Raw genomic sequence first — 23,149 nt, 5'->3', positions numbered from 1 at the left:
TTCGAAGGGCTTCCTTTTCCCCCTGCTTGTTTTATCTAACTGGAGACTCAGTCTCATGGTTTTATTTTTATATGCCTGTGTGCCATCATTATGGCTGGTTAAAAATGACTGGAGGTGATTTACATTTAGAGCAACTGGAAAAGCCCATCTATTTATTCTGTATCTCATATCATCTATTGCTTTAAAAATGTTGTTTTAAACTAAGATTAATAGGTTTAATAATTTCCAGTAAAATCATGAAAGATTTTCTCAATACTATTGTAAAACTTCTTTCTCCTCACATTTCCTTCTTGAATCAGAGAAGGGTCCACTCCAAGAATTACTAAAGTAGTGAGGAGTCAGTGAATGCTGGCCCTGGGGCTGTAGGGGAGGAACTCTGTAACTCACAGCTGTAGAGAGTGGACACGGAGCCAGCTCTTCTGTGTCAGTTCAGCTGCCACACAGGTAGGCGCAGGGCTGGGACAAGAGTGGTGTGGCCAAGCTGTCACTTCCCTAAACCTCACACTTGCCGTGGCCACTGGGCATAGCTGTACAAAGTGCACGCCAGCACTCTGGGGACCTGGCCTGTGCCGAGTATAGCTAAAAAGGCTGAATGCGGCCTGCTAGAGGTTTGGTGGACTCTTCCAGGAAGAAATCTGCTCCCCCGGGACATTAATATAAGGTGGTCTCAGCGATGACGACAGAGTGAGTTAAAATCACAAACAGCTAAGCAAGGGGCTGCAACACCGAGGGTAGTTGTTAAGAGGAACAGCACATGCTCTTTTCAGAAGAAACCTTAAACATGTTTTTGACCAATAATTTAAGAAGCAACAGAACTCAAAATCAGCTCAGAAGTTTACATGAGGCTTTCATGTCTACTCACCCATGAACTGTTAGCATGACTTCATACTTAAGAGGTACTGTTACAGTCACCTTGTTATGCTTCACATCGCCTGTCTCCCCTTCATTTTCACTGCAGAAGCAAACGGAAGACACTCTTAGAGCCCAGTCAGCACGAAAATTCTCATCAGAGAGAACCAATTACACCCCATGTGTACCTAATGTACTTGGAGGTTGGTTTACAATATGCTTTTTGAAGAGTCAGAATAAAAGTAGATGTAACAGTAAAAAAATTGTACGTCAGAGCTGGCAGAAACTTGCTGTCGTTATCTACACTGCTATTCTGCTATTTATCTCTGTGCTATAAAGCTTTAGGTTAGAAGGTTTTTTGTTTTAACAGATCACATAAGAGAAGTTTTCTCCTGCAGATAATGGAACCCAGTCCATGGTTCCCCTAAAGTGACCTCCGTTTCTCTCCCCAAAAGTCAGGGGTTCATCTAACACAGTTGTTTTTTCATAATGAAATGTACCAGGCGGCATGTACTGTGATGCTGAGATCCTCGTCTGCTCTGCTGAGTGAGCTGGCATCCAGAAGAAAGCTAACATCTGTCTGAAAAACACAGACAGGGAACGCCCATTTTAAAAATAATCAAAAACATTTTTCTTTTTTTTTAACAATCTGAATCTTAGTTTTTCTTATTGTTTACAATCTGTGAAATGCAGATTTGAGATGATGTTCTAGAAGCACAGGCTACCCCTCAAGACAGAGCTGCGGGGAAGCTGTGGGGTTTGTGGCAATGTTAAAGCAGCAGCATTCCCAGAAGTGACGTGCAGAGACAAAGTCTCCTCTTTGTAAGGAGACGCAGGTCCAGAACAACGAAAATTCGAGATGCTTTAACAATTTGAGTGTGGACTCTTGCCAGAAACACCTTTTTGTGTAGCAGAGGTAACATGCCTGGCAGATAGAATCACCTGGGGTGGGCGGGGGGAGTGTTGGGAAGTGTGAGACTGGGGAGCAGAATTCTGATTGAACATTCACATGCCCATCCTGACATAAACAGGTGCCCCCGCTTTTTTCTTTTCTTTTTTTTTTTAAACTGAACATTGCCAAGAATATAAAAATCCCAAAGATCTCAAACCCAGTTAGTTTTGGTTTGACTTCACTTAGCTACCTACTTAGTAAATAATAATGATAATAACAGATTATTTGTATGCAGCACAGATACAGAAAACAGAAAATACTTTATATTCATGTGAGTAACAAAAACTATAAATGCTTACCTTTGATAGATGATCTACATATATATAACCAACCCTGCAGTCCAGTTTCACTATGCCGGAGCTGTCTGTTACTTCACAGTTTATTTGTTTCTCTTCCTAAAAGGAAAAATGATACAACTGGTTTAGGTAGAAGGGGACAAGAAGTCTGTCACATATGTTTAAGGATGGTTTTTGAAAAGAAAATCATCCCCAGAGAAAGTACTTTCTCGGAAGACTATTTTCTATTTAATTTCAGAATAAATCAGTAGGAATAAAAATAAATTACATAAACATGTGTATATAAGTGTATAGTTAGTCTAAAATTCACATAAATTCTCCACAGAATAATTCCTGGACTTAGAGCTTTCAACCATGTTTCTGTGTTCACTATTTAACTTAGGGTTCCTTGAAAAATTTTTGAGCAAGGAATTCATAAGGTCTGCATTTCACTGGCCCTCTTCTGTCTGGGATGTGAGAATGTGATAAAGGTGTTTAATTATAAAAACTATAATCATGATGATATATTCAAATGTTTGGGGAAATACACACTTATGTACATCTCAGGAGCCTGTTTCCCTCAGGAGCTGAGTTTTTCCTCTCACCGCTGCAGGTAGGCCCCCAAGGCTCTAGTGGAAGTGGGGGGTAGATATCTGTGAAAGGTCAGAAGATTTTCTAAATGCCGTTAATGTGAAGAAAGTCTCTGGATGAGAGATGGGTAAATTTTCTAAGAGGCCGCGAAATATCCCAGAAGAAAGTGATTGAGACATTGCTCTTTCAAATTCAACATTACTAATACCTCATGGATGGATTAAAGCGCTCATGACTAAGGCACAATGGTAAAAAGGAAAAATAAAAAAGCTTTCCAGATGCTCCAAACTCTTTCAGGAAAAGAGAAACCTGCGTGCAAGCTGGATGACACTGGGATTTTGGAATCTGACGCTGGTTCTAGCATTCTGGAAGTTCTGTGGGATTGAGACAGTGTATGTGAACCTGAACCGCAGAGCAGTGTCTCTCGGAGCCCAGCGTGGAAGACCAGTATTGCCCATGTCCGACCCCAACCGGAGGAGCGCCATCAGAGCCCCAGGTGGGGATGCGCCCGTGAGGAAAGCAGTGGCACCTGGCAGCTTGCCTGCATGACTGGACAGTCACTTCTGTCCCACAGTAGCATTTGGAAGCAGGAAGTTGGCTCTCCTGATCTCAGTCATATCCCAAGAAACTTGCCATTTTGTTTCGGAGCCCAGAGAAAGTAACAACACTGGAAACTTGAGTGCTAAGTGTGAATATTAAGACTCAAACCTCAAATATTTATACCTCAAACTGCTAAAGTCATTCATGCCATTTCAATTCTTTAAAAAATTAAGTAAAATATGTAGTATCATGCTATTATAGCTTTTGATACTTGTTGTTTAGTCAGTCATATCTGACTCTTTGTGACCCCATGGACTGCGGCACATCAGACCTCCCCGTCCCTCACCACCTCCCAAAGTTTGCCCGAGTTCATGTCCATTGCATCGGTGATGCCATCCGGCCATCTCAGCCTCTGATGCCCTTTTCTCCTCCCGCCCTCAGTCTTTCCTAGCATCAGGGACTTTTCCAATGAGTCAGCTGTTTGCAGCAGATGACCAAAATTAAGTTTGATATTTACCAGGTCTAAAATCTTAATGAAGTAAAGACCGGTGGGGAGCTTGATATGCAGAGTTGTCTCATACGCATCATCCCCGGCGTTAAATAAGGACACGTTCAACATCAATGTCTTCATACTTCCAACAGCAAGATAGGTTTTATTTTCATGGGGCCTAAAAACGAAGTAATATTATTTAGTTTTTGTTTGGGAACTAAAAATCCATCTCTTCATTTATTTATTCTGAACATAAAGTATTAACTTGGAAATACAACCATAGGAGATGACCTCATGCAAGTAGATGTAAATCTACGTTAAAAAAAGAACTCAATTTCCCAGGTTTCAGATAAATTTAGTTATTACACAAGAAAAGTTTTAAAATTTAGTTATAATTAAATTAGACTTCTTTCTGTTTTTCTGTTTAATCTCCTGCTTCTATCATTTTACATATTTTTCTCATTATTTCAAAATATTTTCCTAAAAGATTTTTTTCATTTTCTTCCTTTATCCTTAAATAGACACTGAATTAGCCATTTCCCAAGCCACAGGGGAACATGGGGAAAACTGAGGAAGAAGAATAGACTATTTCCACCAAAATAGAGGCTGCTCCGGGGGAAGTGAGCACAACCTGGGTAGGGACTGCTGTGGCCAGCAAATGGGTGCCACTAAAATCTGTTGGATTAGAATTAATTTCTTAAGGCAGACTGGTCACTAATAAATGAACCAAATTAAAAAAAACCTGCAAAAATGCTTCAGCATCCTGTGAATCGGAACGAGAACACTGAGCACATCCAAATGGAAAAGGGAGTGCACGCTCTGGCTCGAGTGTCGATGTTAAGAGTTCTCAGAAGTTCTTCCAGTTGGTCCTCATCGCTAAGCCCCTTCACCCAGCATTGCATCCTCCCTAATGAAAGTGGTTTCTCTCTCTCCAACTCTCCCGCACACCGGGCAACCCTGTGAACCAATATGTTCACACTGTCTGGTTTTTCTCACCACTAGAGTAAGTTCTCTTGGAGAAATGTTCTGGGTCATGATTATCACTGTTTTCTCCAAAGCTAGCAACACAGTTAGTGTTCAGAGTATATGTGTGGTACATAAGTGCAGTAACCTTAAAAACAGTTCAGTAACACTAAAGAAAGTTCTGAAAGTTTGAGGAATTATTGGATAAGTGACTATTAAAATTTCATGAACTACATACATTCTGTGAAATTACAGCCATGCTTATCTGCTTTGTGATGGAATGCAAATTCCAAATGTTTCGTTAAGATAAAGTAAACATCTGTCACTACCACATTCATATGTTCAGTACCCCACCCGCACAACCTCATGTTTTAGTGACAACACAACTATTGAGCTGACCAATAAATTGATGGCAACATTGATCCTGGAAAGAGTACAGTTTTTAAGAAGCAAAATATTATTAACCTCAGGATGTACCAACAAAATTGTAGTTTTTGGACACATCTCCCTACTTTTATACCTCTAATACTGCAAGGAGATCCAACCAGTCCATTCTAAAGGAGATCAATCCTCGATGTTCATTGGAGGGACTGATGCTAAAGCTGAAACTCCAATACTTTGGCCACCTCATGAGACGAGTTGACTCACTGGAAAAGACTCTGATGCTGGGAAAGGTTGGGGGCGGGAGGAGAAGGGGACGACGGAGAATGAGATGGCTGGATGGCATCACCGACTCTGTGGACATGAGTTTGAGTGTACTCCGGGAGTTGGTGATGGACAGGGAGGCCTGGCGTGCTGTGATTCATGGGGTCGCGGAGAGTCGGACACGACTGAGCGACTGAACTGAACTGAACTGAATGTATCTTTAAGAAATCAGACATTTCACCTAATTCCTAAAAGTTCTTCCCCTCTTATCCTAACTGTTTTACCACTTTAAACTTTCTTATCAAGGTAGAACATACATAAGGAAAAATGCACACAATCTAAACGGGGCCCTCAGTACATTTTTATAAACTGAATACATGTGTGAAAGCACCACTCAGATTGAGAAAAACATATTGCCAGCATCAAAGAAACACCTTTGTGCCCCCTTCCAATTATTGCCACCACCCACTATCTTGCTTTTAATAGTCTAGACTGGTTTTGCTCAGTTTTATACTTCATATAAACAGAATCATTATGTAATCTTTCAGTATCTGACATTTCTGTATTCAAAACTTTGTTCTTGAGATTAATCTATATTGATGCATAGAGTTCTAATGTGTTTCTTCTAACTAGTGTGCATACTAATTTTTATAAATATGCTATATTTTATTTATCTTTTCAACTATCATTGCGAATTTGGCAATTCCAGTTTGGAGCTTCTGCAGTTTTCCAGTAAACGTATATATGTAATTATGCTGTGTCCATCAGTCTGCTGTCTATGAGCAGACCCTTAACCCAGGACTAATTCCTGAAAACAGTCTCTAAATCAGGCTAATTCTGGCAACCAGTTTAAATTTTACTAACAAGTTACATTTAGAAAATACAGTATAAAGACCTATGTTTAAATAATAAAAATGTCCTACAGGATTCTCATATAAAAAGCAAGCGTACCATAGAGTAGGGGTTCAAAAACTGCTGCCTGAAGGCCAAATTTGGACGGTTGCCCAGTCATGCAAATAAAGGTTTATTGGAACATAGCCATGCCCATTCATCTGTAGCCACTTTTGCACTCTGACAGCAGAGTTGAGCAGTTGAGACAGATCTCTGTCCCACAAAGCCTAAAATATTTACTGTCTGTCCCTTCATGTAAAAAGTTTGCTGACTCTGTCATTGAACAGTCTGACTGAGGAGCATAATTATTTCAAAATAAGCACACCACATATTACTATATTTAAAACGTGTATTATTTTGACAGTCACAGAAGCTTCATTATTTCAGATGGCATCGGATGCTGTCTTAGAGGAAATGACCTCCCAGACCTCATACTTCCTTGTCTGATTGTAAAGATGTTGAGGAGAAAGGAATTAAAATGTTCCTAGGTAGCATTTCTAGCTCTGAGCCCTGGGTCTGAGAGGTTGGATATTCCTGGAAGGATGAATGACAACTAACAAGGCAGTAACTCTTCTAAACCTCAGGTGTGTGTCAGGGTGGAAGAATCTGACTCCGTGAAATGTGCTCTTTCTCCCAGCATGTGAGGGGATGGCTGTGACTCGCTCATTCTTGTGTTGCAAACCTTTGTGTGACATTAACACACATCTGCTTGGTGGCTCTGTGCTTAAGGGCAGAGGGAAGATGTGCACAAACACGGCTGTCCCCCAACCCCTCCACTTCTCCAGAACCACAGTACAACTAAGGGAACCGAAGAGGTTCCGAAAGTAAACTGCAGCTTGACATTAAAGTTTAATTAAGACTTGTAGAAGAGCTGCCTAGAAATAGACATTTATAAAATATTCTGGCTTGTAACCAAAGCATTAGTCACCGAACACCTTTGGGAAAGAAGTTGGCACTTAGACAAGCAACAGAAGGTGAAAGCACTGCATAAACAGCTAGGCTCCAAGACAACAGCAAATTAAAGAGAGACACACACTGTTCACATTTCGGCAGCGAGGTTCCTGGTCTATTTTCCATTTTTAAGCTATTCGGCCGCACTATCATGATTACTATTCTACTCTTTGTGTATGTGTGTGTACATATATATACATGTGCACACACATATATGCATATATCTTAGTGTACCTTGAATCATTAACAAGGTGCCGGCAGAAAGAGACCCACCAGCTCTTTATGGGAGACAAAATAAAGGACCAGGTGCACATCTGGAAGTGCGACAAGGCTGAACCAGAGCTTTTCCCGGGAATCGTAGCTCATTCTTCATTAAAACATGCATAATGCAGACTTGAAATTTACAAAGAAGCCTAGAATCCACGTAATTTAAGCTGATCAAGATACTGTGTACATACAGAATCATAACTTAATAAGGGAAAAATAGAAAAATTATGTATTTCGGCACCAGGCTCTGTGTTTTCCTTCAACGAATGCTATTGTTCTATTTTGTGCAAAATGCTTCCTAAGTCTTAATATAATGAATGCATTTTGCCTCTATAAGATGAATGACTGCTTCATAGCTACCATGTTTTTAATCAAGATGCTAGAACAAAATATAATATGAATTAATATGTACCCGTGTCAATGTACATGAGTCATTTATTTGACAAAAAACTAACCTGCAGGAAGTGGCCTACAGGCCCAAGTAAATATGTCTCCTCTTTTGTCTTTATTACTGACTTTGGGAAAAAATCAAGCACTGGAAAATTTTCATCTACTGGGAAATATCAGTTACCTGACATTTAAGAAGATTTTACTGAATAAAGACAAACTCATTGAGATCCCAAGGAGGCTAGCAGAAGAATATGACCGGAAGACTGAACTAGTAATTAGAATGTTTACTGTATAAAGCATACAATTCCTCTTCCCCAAACTTGGTGACATCAGTGAGGCATATATTCCTAATATCAGCATTGTAAAAATGGACAGTGTTGTTACACTTACTCTTTTGGGCGTAAAAGAACAGTGCAGTTACACACTGCTCACTGTCTGGCTTCCCAGGAGGCTCAGCAGTAAAGAAACCACCTGCAATACAGGAGACTCAGGAGATTGGGTTTGATCCCTGGGTCAAGAAGATCCCCTGAAGAAGGAAATGTCAACCTGCTCCAATATTCTTGCCTGGAGAATCCCATGGACAGAGGAGCCTGGCAGGCTACAGTCTTGTGTGGTCGCAAAGAGTTGGACACGACTGAACAATTGAGTGCACATGTGTGTGTGCGTGTGCACACACACACACAGTCTATCCAACAGTGATCTCCATTCTTATCTGCTAACAGAACCCTAGATTCTTCAAGCAACAGGGAGTGTCCCCTTGATACTGCAGAAGCTAAGGTCCTTGTTTGGCTTCAGGGAGTGACTTTTGACTAATCTCAGATCATGCTGACACCATCCTCCTTCAACCAGGAGAGATTCAGGGGGAAGCATGTGACACAGTCTGGTTCATCAGGATAACAAGTCTGCTCAGACACTTCCCTTCTTCTAAAGCCAGCCTCAAGAGGACAAAGAACTTTGCTTCCGCCCCTTTCTGTTTATTGGGAAGCTTGATGCTGTGACAGCCATCTGATAACTACAAGGGAAAAGCCAAGAGAACTGGAAAGATAAACATGAACCATGAATGTCCAGATTTTGGTAGTTTTGCACTGAACCTATCCACCTTCTCCAGACCACTGATGGTGCAAAATTATTAAACGCCTCTATGCATTAAGTTAGTGTTAGTCTAATATTCTGTTCCGTTCCGTCGCTCAGTCGTGTCCGACTCTTTGCGACCCCGTGGACTGTAGCCTACCAGGCTTCTCCGTCCATGGGATTTTCCAGGCAAGAATACTGGAGCGGGTTACCGTTTCCTTCTCCAGGGGATTTTCCCGACCCAGGGATTGAACCCGGGTCTACCGCATTGGAGGCAGACGCTTTAACCTCTGAGCCACCAGGGAACTCATGGTTAAAAGCATTCCTAACTGACAGGAAGGCACTTTTGGTCAGGAAACACCTCCAGCTCTTACCGTGGAAGCATGACGGAGGCACAGAAGAGATGTAGTGTCAGATCAGTCATCTCTATGAAAGACTTGATTTTCAGCTGCTGGTGTGATGGCTGATACCTGCTATTCTGTTTGTAAATTCTACTTGAAATGTTGATAAAGTTATATGTGGTCATCTTCATTTCTCAGTGTAAGTCCATCTGAATGGGGTTTACTGACCCGAGAATTTAGAGATTCAGGAGGAAGCCTCAACTTCATGAAAACATGAAATGGAGTGCATCAGCGCTATTTAGTTTACTGCTGACAGTCAGTTATTGCAGTCATCAGAAACTCATGTCCTTGATGGAGTAAATACATTCACCGAAGCAGGTTTGTAGCTCTGAGACACAGAAATGCCATTAAGGCCAATGGAGTTACAGTTGGGAGAAGGCATAGAACATATGATTGCAATTTGCCTACCATGACGGAGAAGGCAGGTAGGACTCCTATGTGTGAAAGGCAGATTTCTGTCTGATAGAGTGCAATTTATTAAAATGCAAAGCAGTTGGTCATAACCCTTCACCTGTGGGCCTAAAAATTAATTAGACAAGTTTTCACTTGAAAACTCTTCAAGTAAGTTATCATTTACCTAATGGAAATAGCTTGTTACCTTCATAACTGATGTAAAAGATATGGGGCTTATACTTTACACTGGCTTCACAGAAGCCACTTCAGGCTTCACAGAACTGAAAACTACTGACCTAGACACAGTCAGCATATTCCTGGGACATAAAGAAACAATAAACTCTAGACAATAACCAGGACACGCTTAGAAAATGTTTAGAATTCATTGGCAACGGTTCATTTTTTTTGCCAAATAGAAACTTTTTAGGGGATATGGTCTATAAATATCTCAATCATAATGTTATAAAAACTAATAACATCATATTTCCTTGTGCACCAGGCTTTGTGCTAGGTAATGTACTGGTCTGCATCACTGCCTTTTATTTTTAAAACAACCTTATAGAGTAGGTACTATTTTACTTTCTTCTTGATGAGGAAGGAAGTTTGCAGAGGTTGAAAGTCTTCTCTAAAAAGGTTATTCAGCTAGTAACCACAGATAAACTTGAACCAGGTTAGCCTGACTTCAAATCTAAACTCTAAACCACAACAATTCTTAGATTCTTAGATTTTAGTTTGATAAGAACCACTGATAGCCTTCTTAATAATGAATATCTCTGGCCTGGTCCCCATGGATACTGATTTGGATGGTCAGGGCCTAGGAGCCTGCATTTCTATCAAGCATCCCAGCTGATTCTCATGAAGGTGACTCTAAGACCACATCTTGAGAAACAGTGTCTTACCATACAATCATAATGGACTTCATATTTTGACAATAATAAGAAACATTATTATTTCAAGGTAAAATGCAAAGTAGGGAAAGTAACTTCTTATTGTGAGAAATATGTTATGAAGAAAAACTGATAATTAAATTAATGATTTAATATCTTAATTCAGTAAGATATATTTTAATTCTTCAGGAAATTAGCCTTCTTCGTAAGTTCCTATAAATTTCAACATTTTTTCCCCCATGGGCCTGAGGGATTGCAATGAAAGATGATGAGGTGACAGTGGGGGTGTCTGATTTAAAGAGATGAAAACAGCACTTAATTATATCTTAGATAATCTTTCCCACACAAAATTATTCTTCTTATCAAAGGCTCATGACAGCAAAAGTACCAGGAAGACTGAGCATTTTAGGAAGAAAATAAATACATAAATGGGAAGGTTATAAATTATTCATCTACTATTTCAACAAAGGCACCACAATTACATGCTGAATTATGAAGTAGTTAGTGGTTGCTGTTTTAGGACTATCTAAGCAGCCAATCTGGATAATTTAAGTATAGAGTTCAATTATCAATCAAATAGGTTAGGGCTTCTTGGCCCTCAACTGTGGATGCTCAAGGCTATGCTGGCATTGCCTAAGTGAAAAGAATTAATTTATTCTCTGCCATATGTCACCCACCCCAGCAGGGTACTCAACACTGTTTGTCAACCTTTTTACTCATTCCTGGTTGACTCTCCATCCCATTTATTACAGTTATTTTGAATCTTTTCCCATTCCCTTCACACAGTCCCAAACCCATCCTCAAAGCCCTCACTTTCCATTTAAAAGCTCAGGTTTTATTCTGGCCATCCATGAGTTCTCTATATTTCCCCTCCTACCACATCAAAATTTCTTAATGTCAGCATCTGTTCACAGTTTCTTAGCTCAAGATAAGGACAAATCTTAACTGCTTTCTAAGCCTAACCCTTCTACCTGCGTCTGATCCCTATGCTGTTTCCTTTGGGACCTTGCTGCATTCTCAGCAAGCATTCATTTGTCACCTATAGCATTCCAGGCACTGTATTTTGCATTAGGGACACAAAGATGAAAACATAGACACTTGAAGCAGCCTATAGGATAGTGTGGAGATGGACAATAATAGTGGTGGGCACAGGTGCAATGGGACCAGGACCACTGGAGGACTCAGGTTTTTGTAGCCAGAGACTAAGTGGGGGGTGCTTTACCTAGGAAGTGAAAAGATACCGAGTCTCAGGAGAGGATGGTTTGGTTCCTCAGCCAAGGAACCATAAATATTCTGCAATCAATGGAAAAAAGTTCAGTGGAATTGCTAAGAAAGAGCATTAAGGACTTCAGATTTTAAGATTATAATGAGCTACTAAAGCCCTGCTATCATAAGTGTAAGTAAGAAAACTCACTCTGGAAACATCTTGGTAGAGGAATTCGAATAATGCAAAGTTAGACACCAGTATCCCAGAAAGCAGTTAAGACCATTGATTCAGGCAGGATATTGAGTGCCTGGTTTGGAGCAATAGTCATAGAGATAGAGTAGTATGATGGATAAAAAGTATATCTGGTGGTGGTATTATAAGGTTGGGTAATTTATTTGATGTCAGGGATAGATAAGAAAGAGAGAAGGATGCAGCCCGAACACCAGGTTGTTGGCTTCGGTAACTAATGGCTGTGTCATTGGTGGATAGTGACTAGGCACCCAACAGTTCATGTGTGATAGGCAACTGGATGAGTGGGTGTGGAACTCATAGGCATGGATCTGGGCATCAGCAGTAGAGGCAGGCCAGGGGAGGTGATAGTTGTAAGATTATCCAGGGAAAATATGGGAGAGTGAGAAAGAGCCAACAAAGCCAAATCAGTGATCCTCCGGCACAGCTGAGAAGGGGCTAGAGAAGTAGCAGTACAGAGAATGGGAGTAGGATGGCATCATGGAAATGAAAGCAAAAATATTGAAAAAAGAATGTAAACAGTTGCCAAAGCCTTCACAGGAGAATTCAAGTAAATCTGAAAGTGTACCCTGGATTTAAGTAGACTCTCTGTTCAATTTATTCTTTTCCCTGCCTTTGATCCTCACATTTGCTTATATCGTCCCATGATTTAATAAATAACCTTTGATAAATACATAAATATTCCCTTAATCACTGACACTGTCATTATGCTACAACTGCTCAGACATTTCTATGTTAAAATTCGCCGGTAAGTGCCAACTTCCATGACCTTTCCTCATTATGGTCTCCAATCTCTACAAAATTACAGTATTAAGTCTCTCTTTTTACATTTTCCATTGGCTAGTTCACTGTGGAGTTGATTTTCCTCTCGGTTCTATGAAGTTACTTTTCCAGTCTCCTGGAGTAACTCCTTTTTCTTTTTAAACTGTTAAAATGAAATGTGTCCACCCTTGCCAAGATTTGATCCTTAGTTCTTTTCTCTGTGAAATTCCCATTTCGACCCCAGTCATTTTCCTAAGTCACTAATATATGAGGACCCCCAAACACAATCCTGAACTAGATTTTCCAGTGGAGAGCTACATACAGAAATCTCACCAAACTCAGAATACCCCAGTTTAAACCTGTTTCCTTTATATCCCTACCTCCCCCCAAAAATCTCCCATTTTCTCGTCCTGTCACTGACGCCTCCTTGCCTCTGTCACTTTTCACACACAACTAGCTCTTACCTGAAGTATAGATCTCCAATCATTTTTACATCTTCCCTTCCACATGCAGAACAATGTCAATAGAGAGGACATAAATATGATGCAAAATTACAATGGTTTATTTCGCAAACATTTATGCAGTTTGCACTATGTACACTATTCTAAGCATGTTACATTTATTTTCTTTTTTCAGTTTCCCTTCTATGAATTTGGAAGAGCAAAATGGTTTATTCCTTTTCAAATGTGTCACATAAATTTAGAGATTTTGTGCATCAGTCTGAACTTGTGCATCAGACTTCTCTGGTGGCTCAGATAGTAAAGAATCTGCCTACAATGCAAGAGACCTGGGTTCGAACTCTGGGTCAGGAAGATCCCCTGGAGAAGGGAATGGCTACCCACTCCAATAATCTTGCCTGGAGAATTTCATGGAGAGGAGCCTGGTGGGCTACAGTCAATGGGGTTGCAGAGTCAGACATGACTGAGCAACAAACACTTTCACTCACTGAACTATGTAAACAGATTTTGGATGATAAAATACTAAGCATTATGTAATAAAGGTTAGCTCATTTTGCCACTAAAATTCTATTAACAGGCGCTTTAAAATGTCTGAAAAATAAATACAATTATATTAATGATAATCTAAAACACACTTAAACCCTGAAATACCTGAGTTATCAACAAGAAGATTAAAATTATGCCTGATAAAACCATGGTGCTCACACATTCTCATTCTTTCCAGAAGTGGTCACCTTTGAACGTACGCTTATATGACTGCTTATATGACTGCTGTACAGATCACTTAGTCTCTTTCAGCATCAGTTCAGTTCAGTTCAGTCGCTCAGTTGTGTCCGACTCTCCGCGACCCCATGAATCACAGCACGCCAGGCCTCCCTGTCCATCACCATAATGCTGCTCTTTTCCAGGTCTTTAAATGTTGCTAACCCCCAATGATTAGTTCTCAGTCCTTTATTCTTTAGAACCCACATGCACACATAAAGTACCCCATCCAGATGAAAAGGAGAGAGCAAAGTACACTTACTTCAAAAATCCAATTTTTGCAGAAACCTGTAAATCAGCAGTACAGTTTTCATGGGCACAAAATCTGGCAAAGTTTATCTGGAAATAAAATGACAATATTTTTTATTTTAGTTAAAATCGGTAGGCCTATTTCCATGTTTTTTAAAGAATAACTTATCTACATGAGAAAAAATTAATACAACAAATCGATAACTTTCAAAGAGTTCAATTTGAGAATTAGAAGGTTCAGATAACAATTCCAGGGCTAAAGGAACCAAGTTATTTCAATAGGTAAATTTAAAATCTAACTGTGTTAAGTAAAAAAAAAAAATTCTTTGCAGTTGTATAAAAAGAAGTTTAATCAAACTGTGATAGTAACCTCTGTAAGTGTTTAAAGCTTGTGCTGCCAAGATTTTTTCATTGAATTCCTCTCGATTTTCTGGTGCTGCCATGGGATTCTGCTTATTATGCGTAAGTATGACACAGTTTTCACAGGTGGTAGAACACTGACTTTATATTTGTTGAAAATAATAAAATGTAGAAATTTTACTGTGAAGATACAGTGAATGAAAACAAATGATAGTTTTTCAAGGGATTCCAGAATTTATTTAATTCCGAGCATTTTAATAGGACCCAGAGATACTATAAGGTACACAGGAAGCCCTTAGGTATAAGCTGGACAAAGAAATACAGACATAAAAGATATTAAAAGAAAGAAAGCAGAGAGGGGCAGGTGAAAGGGGGAGAGAGACAGAAAAGAGAGAAATCTAGAGAGTCGGAGGAGGAGCCAGGCCCATGAAATGGAAAGTGAGTAGAGCACGGTCAAATGGCATATCAGACCAGAGACTGCCTATACCAGGGAGCCGAGGGAGTGTCAAGTGTAAATTGCTCTCTGCTGCTGCTGCTCCTAAGTCACTTCAGTCGTGTCCAACTCTGTGTGACCCCATAGATGGCAGCCCACCAGGCTCCCCCATCCCTGGGATTCTCCAGGCAAGAACACTGGAGTGGGTTGCCATTTCCTTCTCCAATGCATGAAAGTGAAAAGTGAAAGTGAGGTCGCTCAGTCGTGTCTGACTCTTGGCGACCTCATGGACTGCAGCCTACCAGACTCCTCCATCCATGGGATTTTCCAGGCAAGAGTACTAGAGTGGTGTGCCATTGCGCTCTCTAGATGACTTAAATATAACTTGTTTCTACTACTCTTATTTGTCAAGCAGGTTGTTTGAAGAATCAAAATGCAGTTCGTTTTAATATAACTACAAGTTGCTAAGATTTGAGCTTATGTACTTAAAATATTGAGATGTTTATTATTAAAGACATTTAAAGGTAGTTGATATTGAAAGTTGAAGTTCAACAAAAGAGTGAAAAAAAACTGACTTCCATAAATATTTTCATACAAGGGTAGAGAGAAAATTTGCTCTTATCATCTTCATTTGATTTAGTACAGAGAGCAAACAGTGCTGATTCTAAGCTCAAATATCTTAAAGTGACTTAGGGGCAATTTTGCCTGGACAGGATATGAGCTAGACCTTTAAATGTCTTTTTCATCTTTTTCATTCTGTGTGCCATAAGTGAATGTTTTAATGAGTATTTTTACCATAGCCCCAAACATCCTTTGACTCTGTCTTTTTGTTGTTGGATAGTAAAAGTCTGAACTGGACTCCTGGGAATAAGTTGTCAATGAAACTGATATTTTAGCATACATTTTAAAAAGCAGTTCACTGGTTAGAGTGCAGGATCAATCTCAAAATGCATCTAGATCCTGAGATGTGGTTGAAAAGCATATAAAGTTAAAACGAGAAACTGTTGTGTAATTAAATACACATGTTTATAAATGAGTAAAATCTGACTAATAAGACATGAGTGAATCTGTGGGCATGGTGAGTGAGAAGGAGACAAAATGAAAAAGGAGACAGAAAATGAGAAAGATAAGTTGAACACACATGATGACACCGAATTAACTTGTGAATGCTGCTCACTTCCATTAGAAGTCCTTGCTAGAAATATACTTTCTTCACTGACAAGTTATTGAGAAGGGAAAATTAACATTTTATGTATATATGGGAAAGTACTTCTATGACTAAATGCATAGTTAAAAGTATTCAGTGCAATATCCTAAAGGGAAAATAAAAAATAAAAAAGAATGGAAAACAAGACGTACCATAAATCTTTTTTACAAAAAAAAAACTCATTAAAATTTTAAAAAGAATTCAGATGGTTCACTTCCACAGAACTATATAATATTAAAAAATTCTTTAGTTGTATGTCACATAATGTTTCAAATAAAGATAAATATTCCTACTGTTTTCTCAATGATGTCCTTTTCTTTCTTCTGCTGAAGAATTGGCTGAAGCGGAGGGAATTCCTCTATGCTTCGTTTGCTGATGACATGATGCCCCAGGCGGTAAGTGGCTTCAATCTGAATTGGGGTGAGGATGTCCCGTACATCTTTCTAAAGAAATTGAAAACCATATGAATTAATAATAAAAATAAGCCTGTAAATAAAAAATATATATAAGCCCCTCCTTTCCTACACAAGGCCAAACACATGTGGAAGTAAAAAAAAAAAAAATCCTTTCTTTTTAAGCTATAATGTTAAAAAATTGAACTGTACATTTTCACTCATATCAAAGGCATTCATGTTTATTAGGAAAAAGACAAAAGTTGTTAAAAAGAAAAAACAGAACTATCTAATAGTTATCTAGGTGTGCATTTCAGCTTATTCTACGCTATTTTCTATGCATTCAATTTTCTTATTAGTTGTTACAGTATTTCTGTATTTATTGTGCTTTCACATTTCACAAAGAGTTCTTGGACTTATCAATTACACAGGAATTGTAACCCATTTGGAATCCATTTTCCTCTGTATTACACTCTAAGTTTAATACCTTACTAATTTTCACACAACATTTATCATTCTTAATCTTATCTATATGTGATCAAAAAGTCTGAGTGACTAGAATTTTAAATAGTACTGTCTTCTGCCCCCAAAGAAACAACTTGTGAGTTTATTCCCCTCATTGCCAATTCATATATTTTAATCTGTACATGCAGGAATTATTCTTCTCTCTTTTAAAAACACTTTCCCATGGACTTAAAATTTATATCATTTTTTCCATTTGATTATTCAATAGCCCTTTTGTTAAATGGGAATACACTGCATTACTATCAAAATTATCTGCTGACATACATACACACACTAAAATAACTTGAAATAAATAATAAAATAAGAAAGTAAGTTCAAAAGCATTTGACATTCAATTAAGGAAATGCTTCCCTAAATAGTAAAGGTGTTCAAGAATCCCAAGTCTGTGAAAAAAAAAAAATATGGAGGTCAGGTAAGATAAAAAAAACATGGCATTTCTTAGAAAGCAATTCTCTGAGCCCTGCCTGCTGCTGCTACGTCACTTCAGTCGTGTCCGACTCTGTGTGACCCCATAGACGGAAGCCCACCAGGCTCCCCCTTCCCTGGGATTCTCCAGGCAAGAACATTGGAGTGGGTTGCCATTTCCTTCTCCAAATTTCAATATATACTGAACAAAGCAGACTCATTTATTTTTCTTCCTGTCTTGCTATGACAAACCTAGACAGCGTATTAAAAAGCAGGGATGACATTGTGTTGACAAAGGTCTATAGAGTCAAAGTAAAAAGTGATAGTAGTTCAGTCATGTCCAACTCTTTGTGACCCCTTGGACTATACAGCCCATGGAATTCTCTAGGCCAGAATACTGGAGTGGGTAACCTGTCCCTTCTCCAGGGGATCTTCCCAAACCAGGGATCAAACCCAGATCTCCCACATTGCAGGAGGATTCTTTACCAGCTGAGCCACAAGGGAAGCCCCTATATAGTCAAAGCTATGGTTTTTCCAGTAGCCATGTATGACTGTGAGAGTTAGACCATAAAGGAGGCTGAGCACCGAAGAATTGATGCTTTCAAACTGTGGTGCTGAAGAAGACTCTTGAGAGTTCCTTGGACAGCAAGGAGATCCAACCAGTTAATCCTAAAGGAAATCAACCCTGACTATTCATTGGAAGGACTTACGTTGAAGCTGAAGCTCCAATCCTTTGGCCACCTGATGCAAAGAGCCAACTCACTGGAAAAGACCCTGATGCTGGGAAAGACTGAGGGCAGGATCACAAGGGGTCAACAGAGGATAAGATGGTTGAATGGCTTCGACGACTCAATGGACATGAATCTGAGCAAATTCCGGGAGATAGTGAAGCACAAGGAAGCCTGGTGTGTTGCAGTCCATGGGGTCTCCAAGAGCCAGACATGACTTAGTGACTGAACAATAACAAGGAGCATGGACAAATAAGAGTCCACTATAAAGTAATCCACGAGAATTTATAACAGAATTCAATTGACCATTTAAACTACAGGAAATAAGAAATGCCAATGGCAAATCTATAGAAAAAGTATCTTATGCACAACGGAATTAAAAATAGATATAATCTCAGGATTTGAGAAGGAAGCTCACAATCAGACAATGCTGTCCACCCAAGGAGGAACTGGGCTTCCCAGGTGGTGCTAGTGGTAAAGAACCTGCCTGCCAATGCAGAAGACATAAGAGATGCAGGTTCAATCCCTGGGTCAGGATCCCCGGAGAAGGGCATGGCAACCCACTCCAGTATTCATGCCTGGAGAATCCCATGGACAGAGGAGCCTGGCGGGCTACAGTTCACAGGGTTGCAGAGTCAGAGACAACTGAAGTGATTCAGCATGCACATAGGAGCTATGTAGTTTTTCTTTTCTTATGTTGGTATTATAATTGTTACTGTACTCAGAAAATATCACACTCATTGTCTTTCACACTAAAAACTTACAAGTAAAGCTTGGCTTGACTCTAGTTTTCATATGCCCATTTCAATCTATCAGTTCAGTTCAGTTGCTCAGTTGTGTCCAGCTCTTTGCGACCCCATGGACTGCAGCACACCAGGCCTCCTGTCCATCACCAGCTCCCGGAGTTTACCCAAACTCATGTCCATTGAGTCGGTGATACCATCCAACCATCTCATCCTCTGTTGTCCCCTTCTCTTCCTGCCTTCAATCTTTCCCAACTATAGTTCTTGTTAAAAAAACAGATTCAGCAAAGTCCCTCTCGACCATTAAAAGAACTCAAGTGTTTTCACTAGGACTAGACATATTAATTTTAACTATAATTGAGTTATATTTATGAGGTTATATTTACACTTAGTTCCTTAGTAGATCCATGACATTGTAACTGACAAACATCCTAGTGAATAATGTCAGTGGATTTCCATTTATTTACAGACAATTCAGAGTTGGAGTATAGTTGAAACATTTCTGTCTAAAGCCAGATTTCCAAAGCTCATAAATTAATAACTCCTAACAGATAGAAAAAATACATATCATAAAGATTATAGCTATGCTGCTTACATCCATATTAATTTTTGATACAAGTTAGTTAACAAATATGACACATCACATGAACATAGACTACACCTATTCTATGTATTTATGTAATTAAAATAGGATGTAATTGTTTCTTCTCATCATTAACAACATATATATATATATATGTACAGATGGTTAAAATCAAGTGGTCTGAAGGTAGAGTACTAGGGTTCAAACCTCAGGTCCCTCACTTGTTATCTATGTAACCTTGGACAAATTACATAATCTATAGACCAATTACCTCATCTGAAAATGGCTGGTAATAATGGTGATTATGACACCTACACTTTATTGTTGTGAGGATTCAGTGGCATAATGTATGTAAAACACTTAGCTCAATGCTTGCTATGTATTAAGATCTCAATAGATGTTAAATATTATAATTATTACGTGCATATATTACTTCAAAATGTAGCTATATAAGCCAACCAAGGAATTACAGAACTTTAGTTTCTTATAATAAATTCTTATAATATTTGGAAGGAGTGAGAAAAAATAAAATTAGTCTATTGCCAATTAATGAACACTAAATAGAAAATGAGCTACATTTTCTACAAATATAAGTATTGCTTAGTCGATAAGTTGTATCCAACATTTTGTGACCCCATGAGCTACAGCCCACCAGGCTCCTCTAGCCTTAGGATTTCCCAGGCAAGAATGCTGGAATGGCTTGCCATTTCCTTCTCCCAGGGATCTTCCCGACCCATGGATCAAACCATGTCTCCTGCATTGGCAGGTGGATTCTTTACCACTGAGCCACTAGGGAAGCAATTAGACTTGTACTAATGAAGTGGTACCCGGAACAAGTGCAGCAAGACTCAAAGCACTCAAGACTCTCATGGCTTTCCCATTCTCACACATGAAGATGTTTTTATTTGATTATTTGGTAAGTGATCATCTCAACCTGAAATCTTGACCATATAGGAATGCTGCAAATCAAGGTCCAAATCCCAAGTTATTGACTTGTGAAAATGGAACAGCTTGAAGCCCTGAGTATTACAATAGCAAACTTGATTAAATTATTCCCTAGGTGTAGGAAGCTAGACAGCCACTGATTGTCCCTCCACATGTCCACTGTTTTAATTCTTCTCAACAAGCTTGCTTTGACCACATCACATGTTATCTAATTCATACTAATTTTCCACAAGGTCTTCTCTACATCTGGTGTATATTACTTTCATTATCCTAATTAGCTATTAATTATGCTTTTCTCACAATATATAAAATGTACGTGCACTCTTACAAGAACTGTATTTGACAGATATTCACACTTACTTAACTTTAACAGCTCCACCTAAGGACAAAAGCTATAATATCAAAAATGTCTTAAAGTGACTAATTAAAATATAGGAGGGAAAAAGTAGATTTGCTTAAAATTTTTAATTTGGATGGGCTTGTGCTATCTATATTAAAAATAATGAAGATTCCATGCCACATTTTTATGGACAATTACATAAAAATAGGACACTCACAAGCATGCAAATTAGCACATGCCAGAAATTACACAAAGTCTGCCTTATTGTCTGATTTCACAGAAATTTTTAGTATGGCCACCTTGAGAACAGAGCTGTAGGTTCATGTCCTCCTACTGTGTTTTTGCAGTGAAGAAATTTATTTAAAGGACGGAGCCAGAAATATTTATAAAATATTACTGATTGAAAAATGATGTTGAGGTATAAACAAACATGTGAAGATGTCTATATTCATGGGTTTACTCTGTAGAAGGCAGGATCTAGGGACACAACTGAAAGTCAGCATCTATGGCACAGTTTATAACCCATAAATCCACACATGTGGTGGGGGGATGAACATTCTGACACACACAGACAAAAGTGCAGAACAGGGACAGCCACTAATCTACACTTGAAGGGGTGTGGGGAAATGCTCACATAGAAGACTTTTAAATATGGAATGTGATCAGATTTGTGTTTTTGAAATGCTGCTCTGGTGCCAATGTGGGGAATGAGTTGGTATGGGAGAGGAAACACTAGGGCACAGATTGGAATCTGAGCCAGGAAGGCCATGTGTAATTATAACCATTTCATCTGCTAAGTATGTTTCAGAGGGTGAATTGTCAAACACCTGGGATTAAAACTTCCAGAGAAAAGATAACATCCCCAAGACAGGTACTCTAACCATTATACCAGTAGACTAGTCTCATATTTTTCCTCACAGAATTATTTAAAAAGCACTGAGAACACATCGTCTATAAATTTATCAAATATTATTCAATTAAGCGCCTTATATGACCATATAGTCTCAGAAAAATAACATACCAACAAATTTATATTCCAGTGATGTGATAATTATTAATTGTTAAAAATGTCTATCACATTCCAAGAAGATCTAATACATGAAACTAAAACGTGTGATTAAAAGAGAAGGATGTAATAAAACTCAAGATTTTTGAGAAGATTTGGAATTTTAAAAATAGCCAAATTTTCTACCATCAAAGACTATGACAGGTTTTTAAAATGTAAGTAGGGTTAAAAACTTTCATTTATGTGAGATCACCAATGGATTGTGTGAAAGAATAAAAACAAAATTCAATCACTTCCTCACCTTCCGATCCCCAACGGCTCTTACACGTTGTAAAACTGGTGAGATCTTTCTGGCTCACTGTCTTTAATACTCAAGTCCGACAATCTGCTGATCCCACTGGGACCTCCAATTCAGCTTTCTCCCCCTGTACCTCACCCACCCTCTCAACGTCCTCTCTCCTCTCCTTACCCTGCTTAACCTCCACGGCCAACAATCTAACCACTCGCTTGCTTACTCTTCAACTCTCTCTCTTCTCCTTTGTGTCACGCTATTGGCAGACCACAACCACGGTTGACTGTCATCTACTCCCACCTATCAGGCTGAATGTGACAGGAAAAAAAACACAGCCCAACTGACTCATCTCACCTTCTGATGCAAGAGAGGGCCTGATGCCATCTCAGGACCATACTGTTCCCTCTCACTCTCTCACACTCTGAGAAGACTATTTTACATCTTCTTCCCAAACTCTAAACACCACCTCTTCCATTCTAACTGAAGCTAATGACTTTGCTTTTTCCTTCATTGAGAAGATTAAAGCAATCAGAAGAGAACTTCCAGTCCTCCCACCCACACGTGCCCAACATCTGCACATAAACAAACGAACTATGCATGTGCCTACCTAGACTCAATCCTTCCTTTGTATAATTAAATCCCACTGCTTTTGCCTTGAAAACTTTGCTCCAACTATTCTTTCATCTATTTCCTAAATGTTTCACTCTATTAGAACATACCCACCAGCATAAAAACATGCTATTCCTCTTATCTTAAAAGAAAAAAAAAAAAGTCACTCTACTTCTGTCAGTTACTGACTCCCAACCCCTTTTCTTCAGTCCCCTTTGGAGCAAGAATCTGTGAAAGAACAAACTACTCTGTCTACAATTCTCCTCCTCCTTTCCTTTCCCCATACTATTCCTCTGGAAGGCTGTTGTGATCACCAGTAGCTTCTACACTGCCAAACC

General features: G+C 39.1%; 1 protein-coding gene across 1 annotated transcript in view; it reads right to left on the bottom strand.

The window, feature by feature from the left end:
* Window positions 1–23,149, bottom strand: part of ITGA4 (integrin subunit alpha 4) — an 89,488-nt gene that overhangs the window by 14,552 nt on the left and 51,787 nt on the right. Inside the window, exons 16-21 of the mRNA XM_055398064.2 lie at window positions 16,537–16,686; window positions 14,257–14,333; window positions 3,725–3,875; window positions 2,101–2,196; window positions 1,350–1,429; window positions 863–952 (exon numbers count right to left, since the gene is read on the bottom strand). Coding sequence (XP_055254039.1) covers window positions 863–952; window positions 1,350–1,429; window positions 2,101–2,196; window positions 3,725–3,875; window positions 14,257–14,333; window positions 16,537–16,686 — 644 coding nt within the window. The remainder of the gene's footprint in view (window positions 1–862; window positions 953–1,349; window positions 1,430–2,100; window positions 2,197–3,724; window positions 3,876–14,256; window positions 14,334–16,536; window positions 16,687–23,149) is intronic.

Source organism: Moschus berezovskii, chromosome 2 (genome assembly GCF_049115385.1).
Source record: "Moschus berezovskii isolate FMDL1 chromosome 2, NW_MosBer_1.0, whole genome shotgun sequence".
NCBI classification, from domain to species: domain Eukaryota; kingdom Metazoa; phylum Chordata; class Mammalia; order Artiodactyla; family Moschidae; genus Moschus; species Moschus berezovskii.
This window is presented reverse-complemented; position numbering and strand designations above follow the sequence as displayed.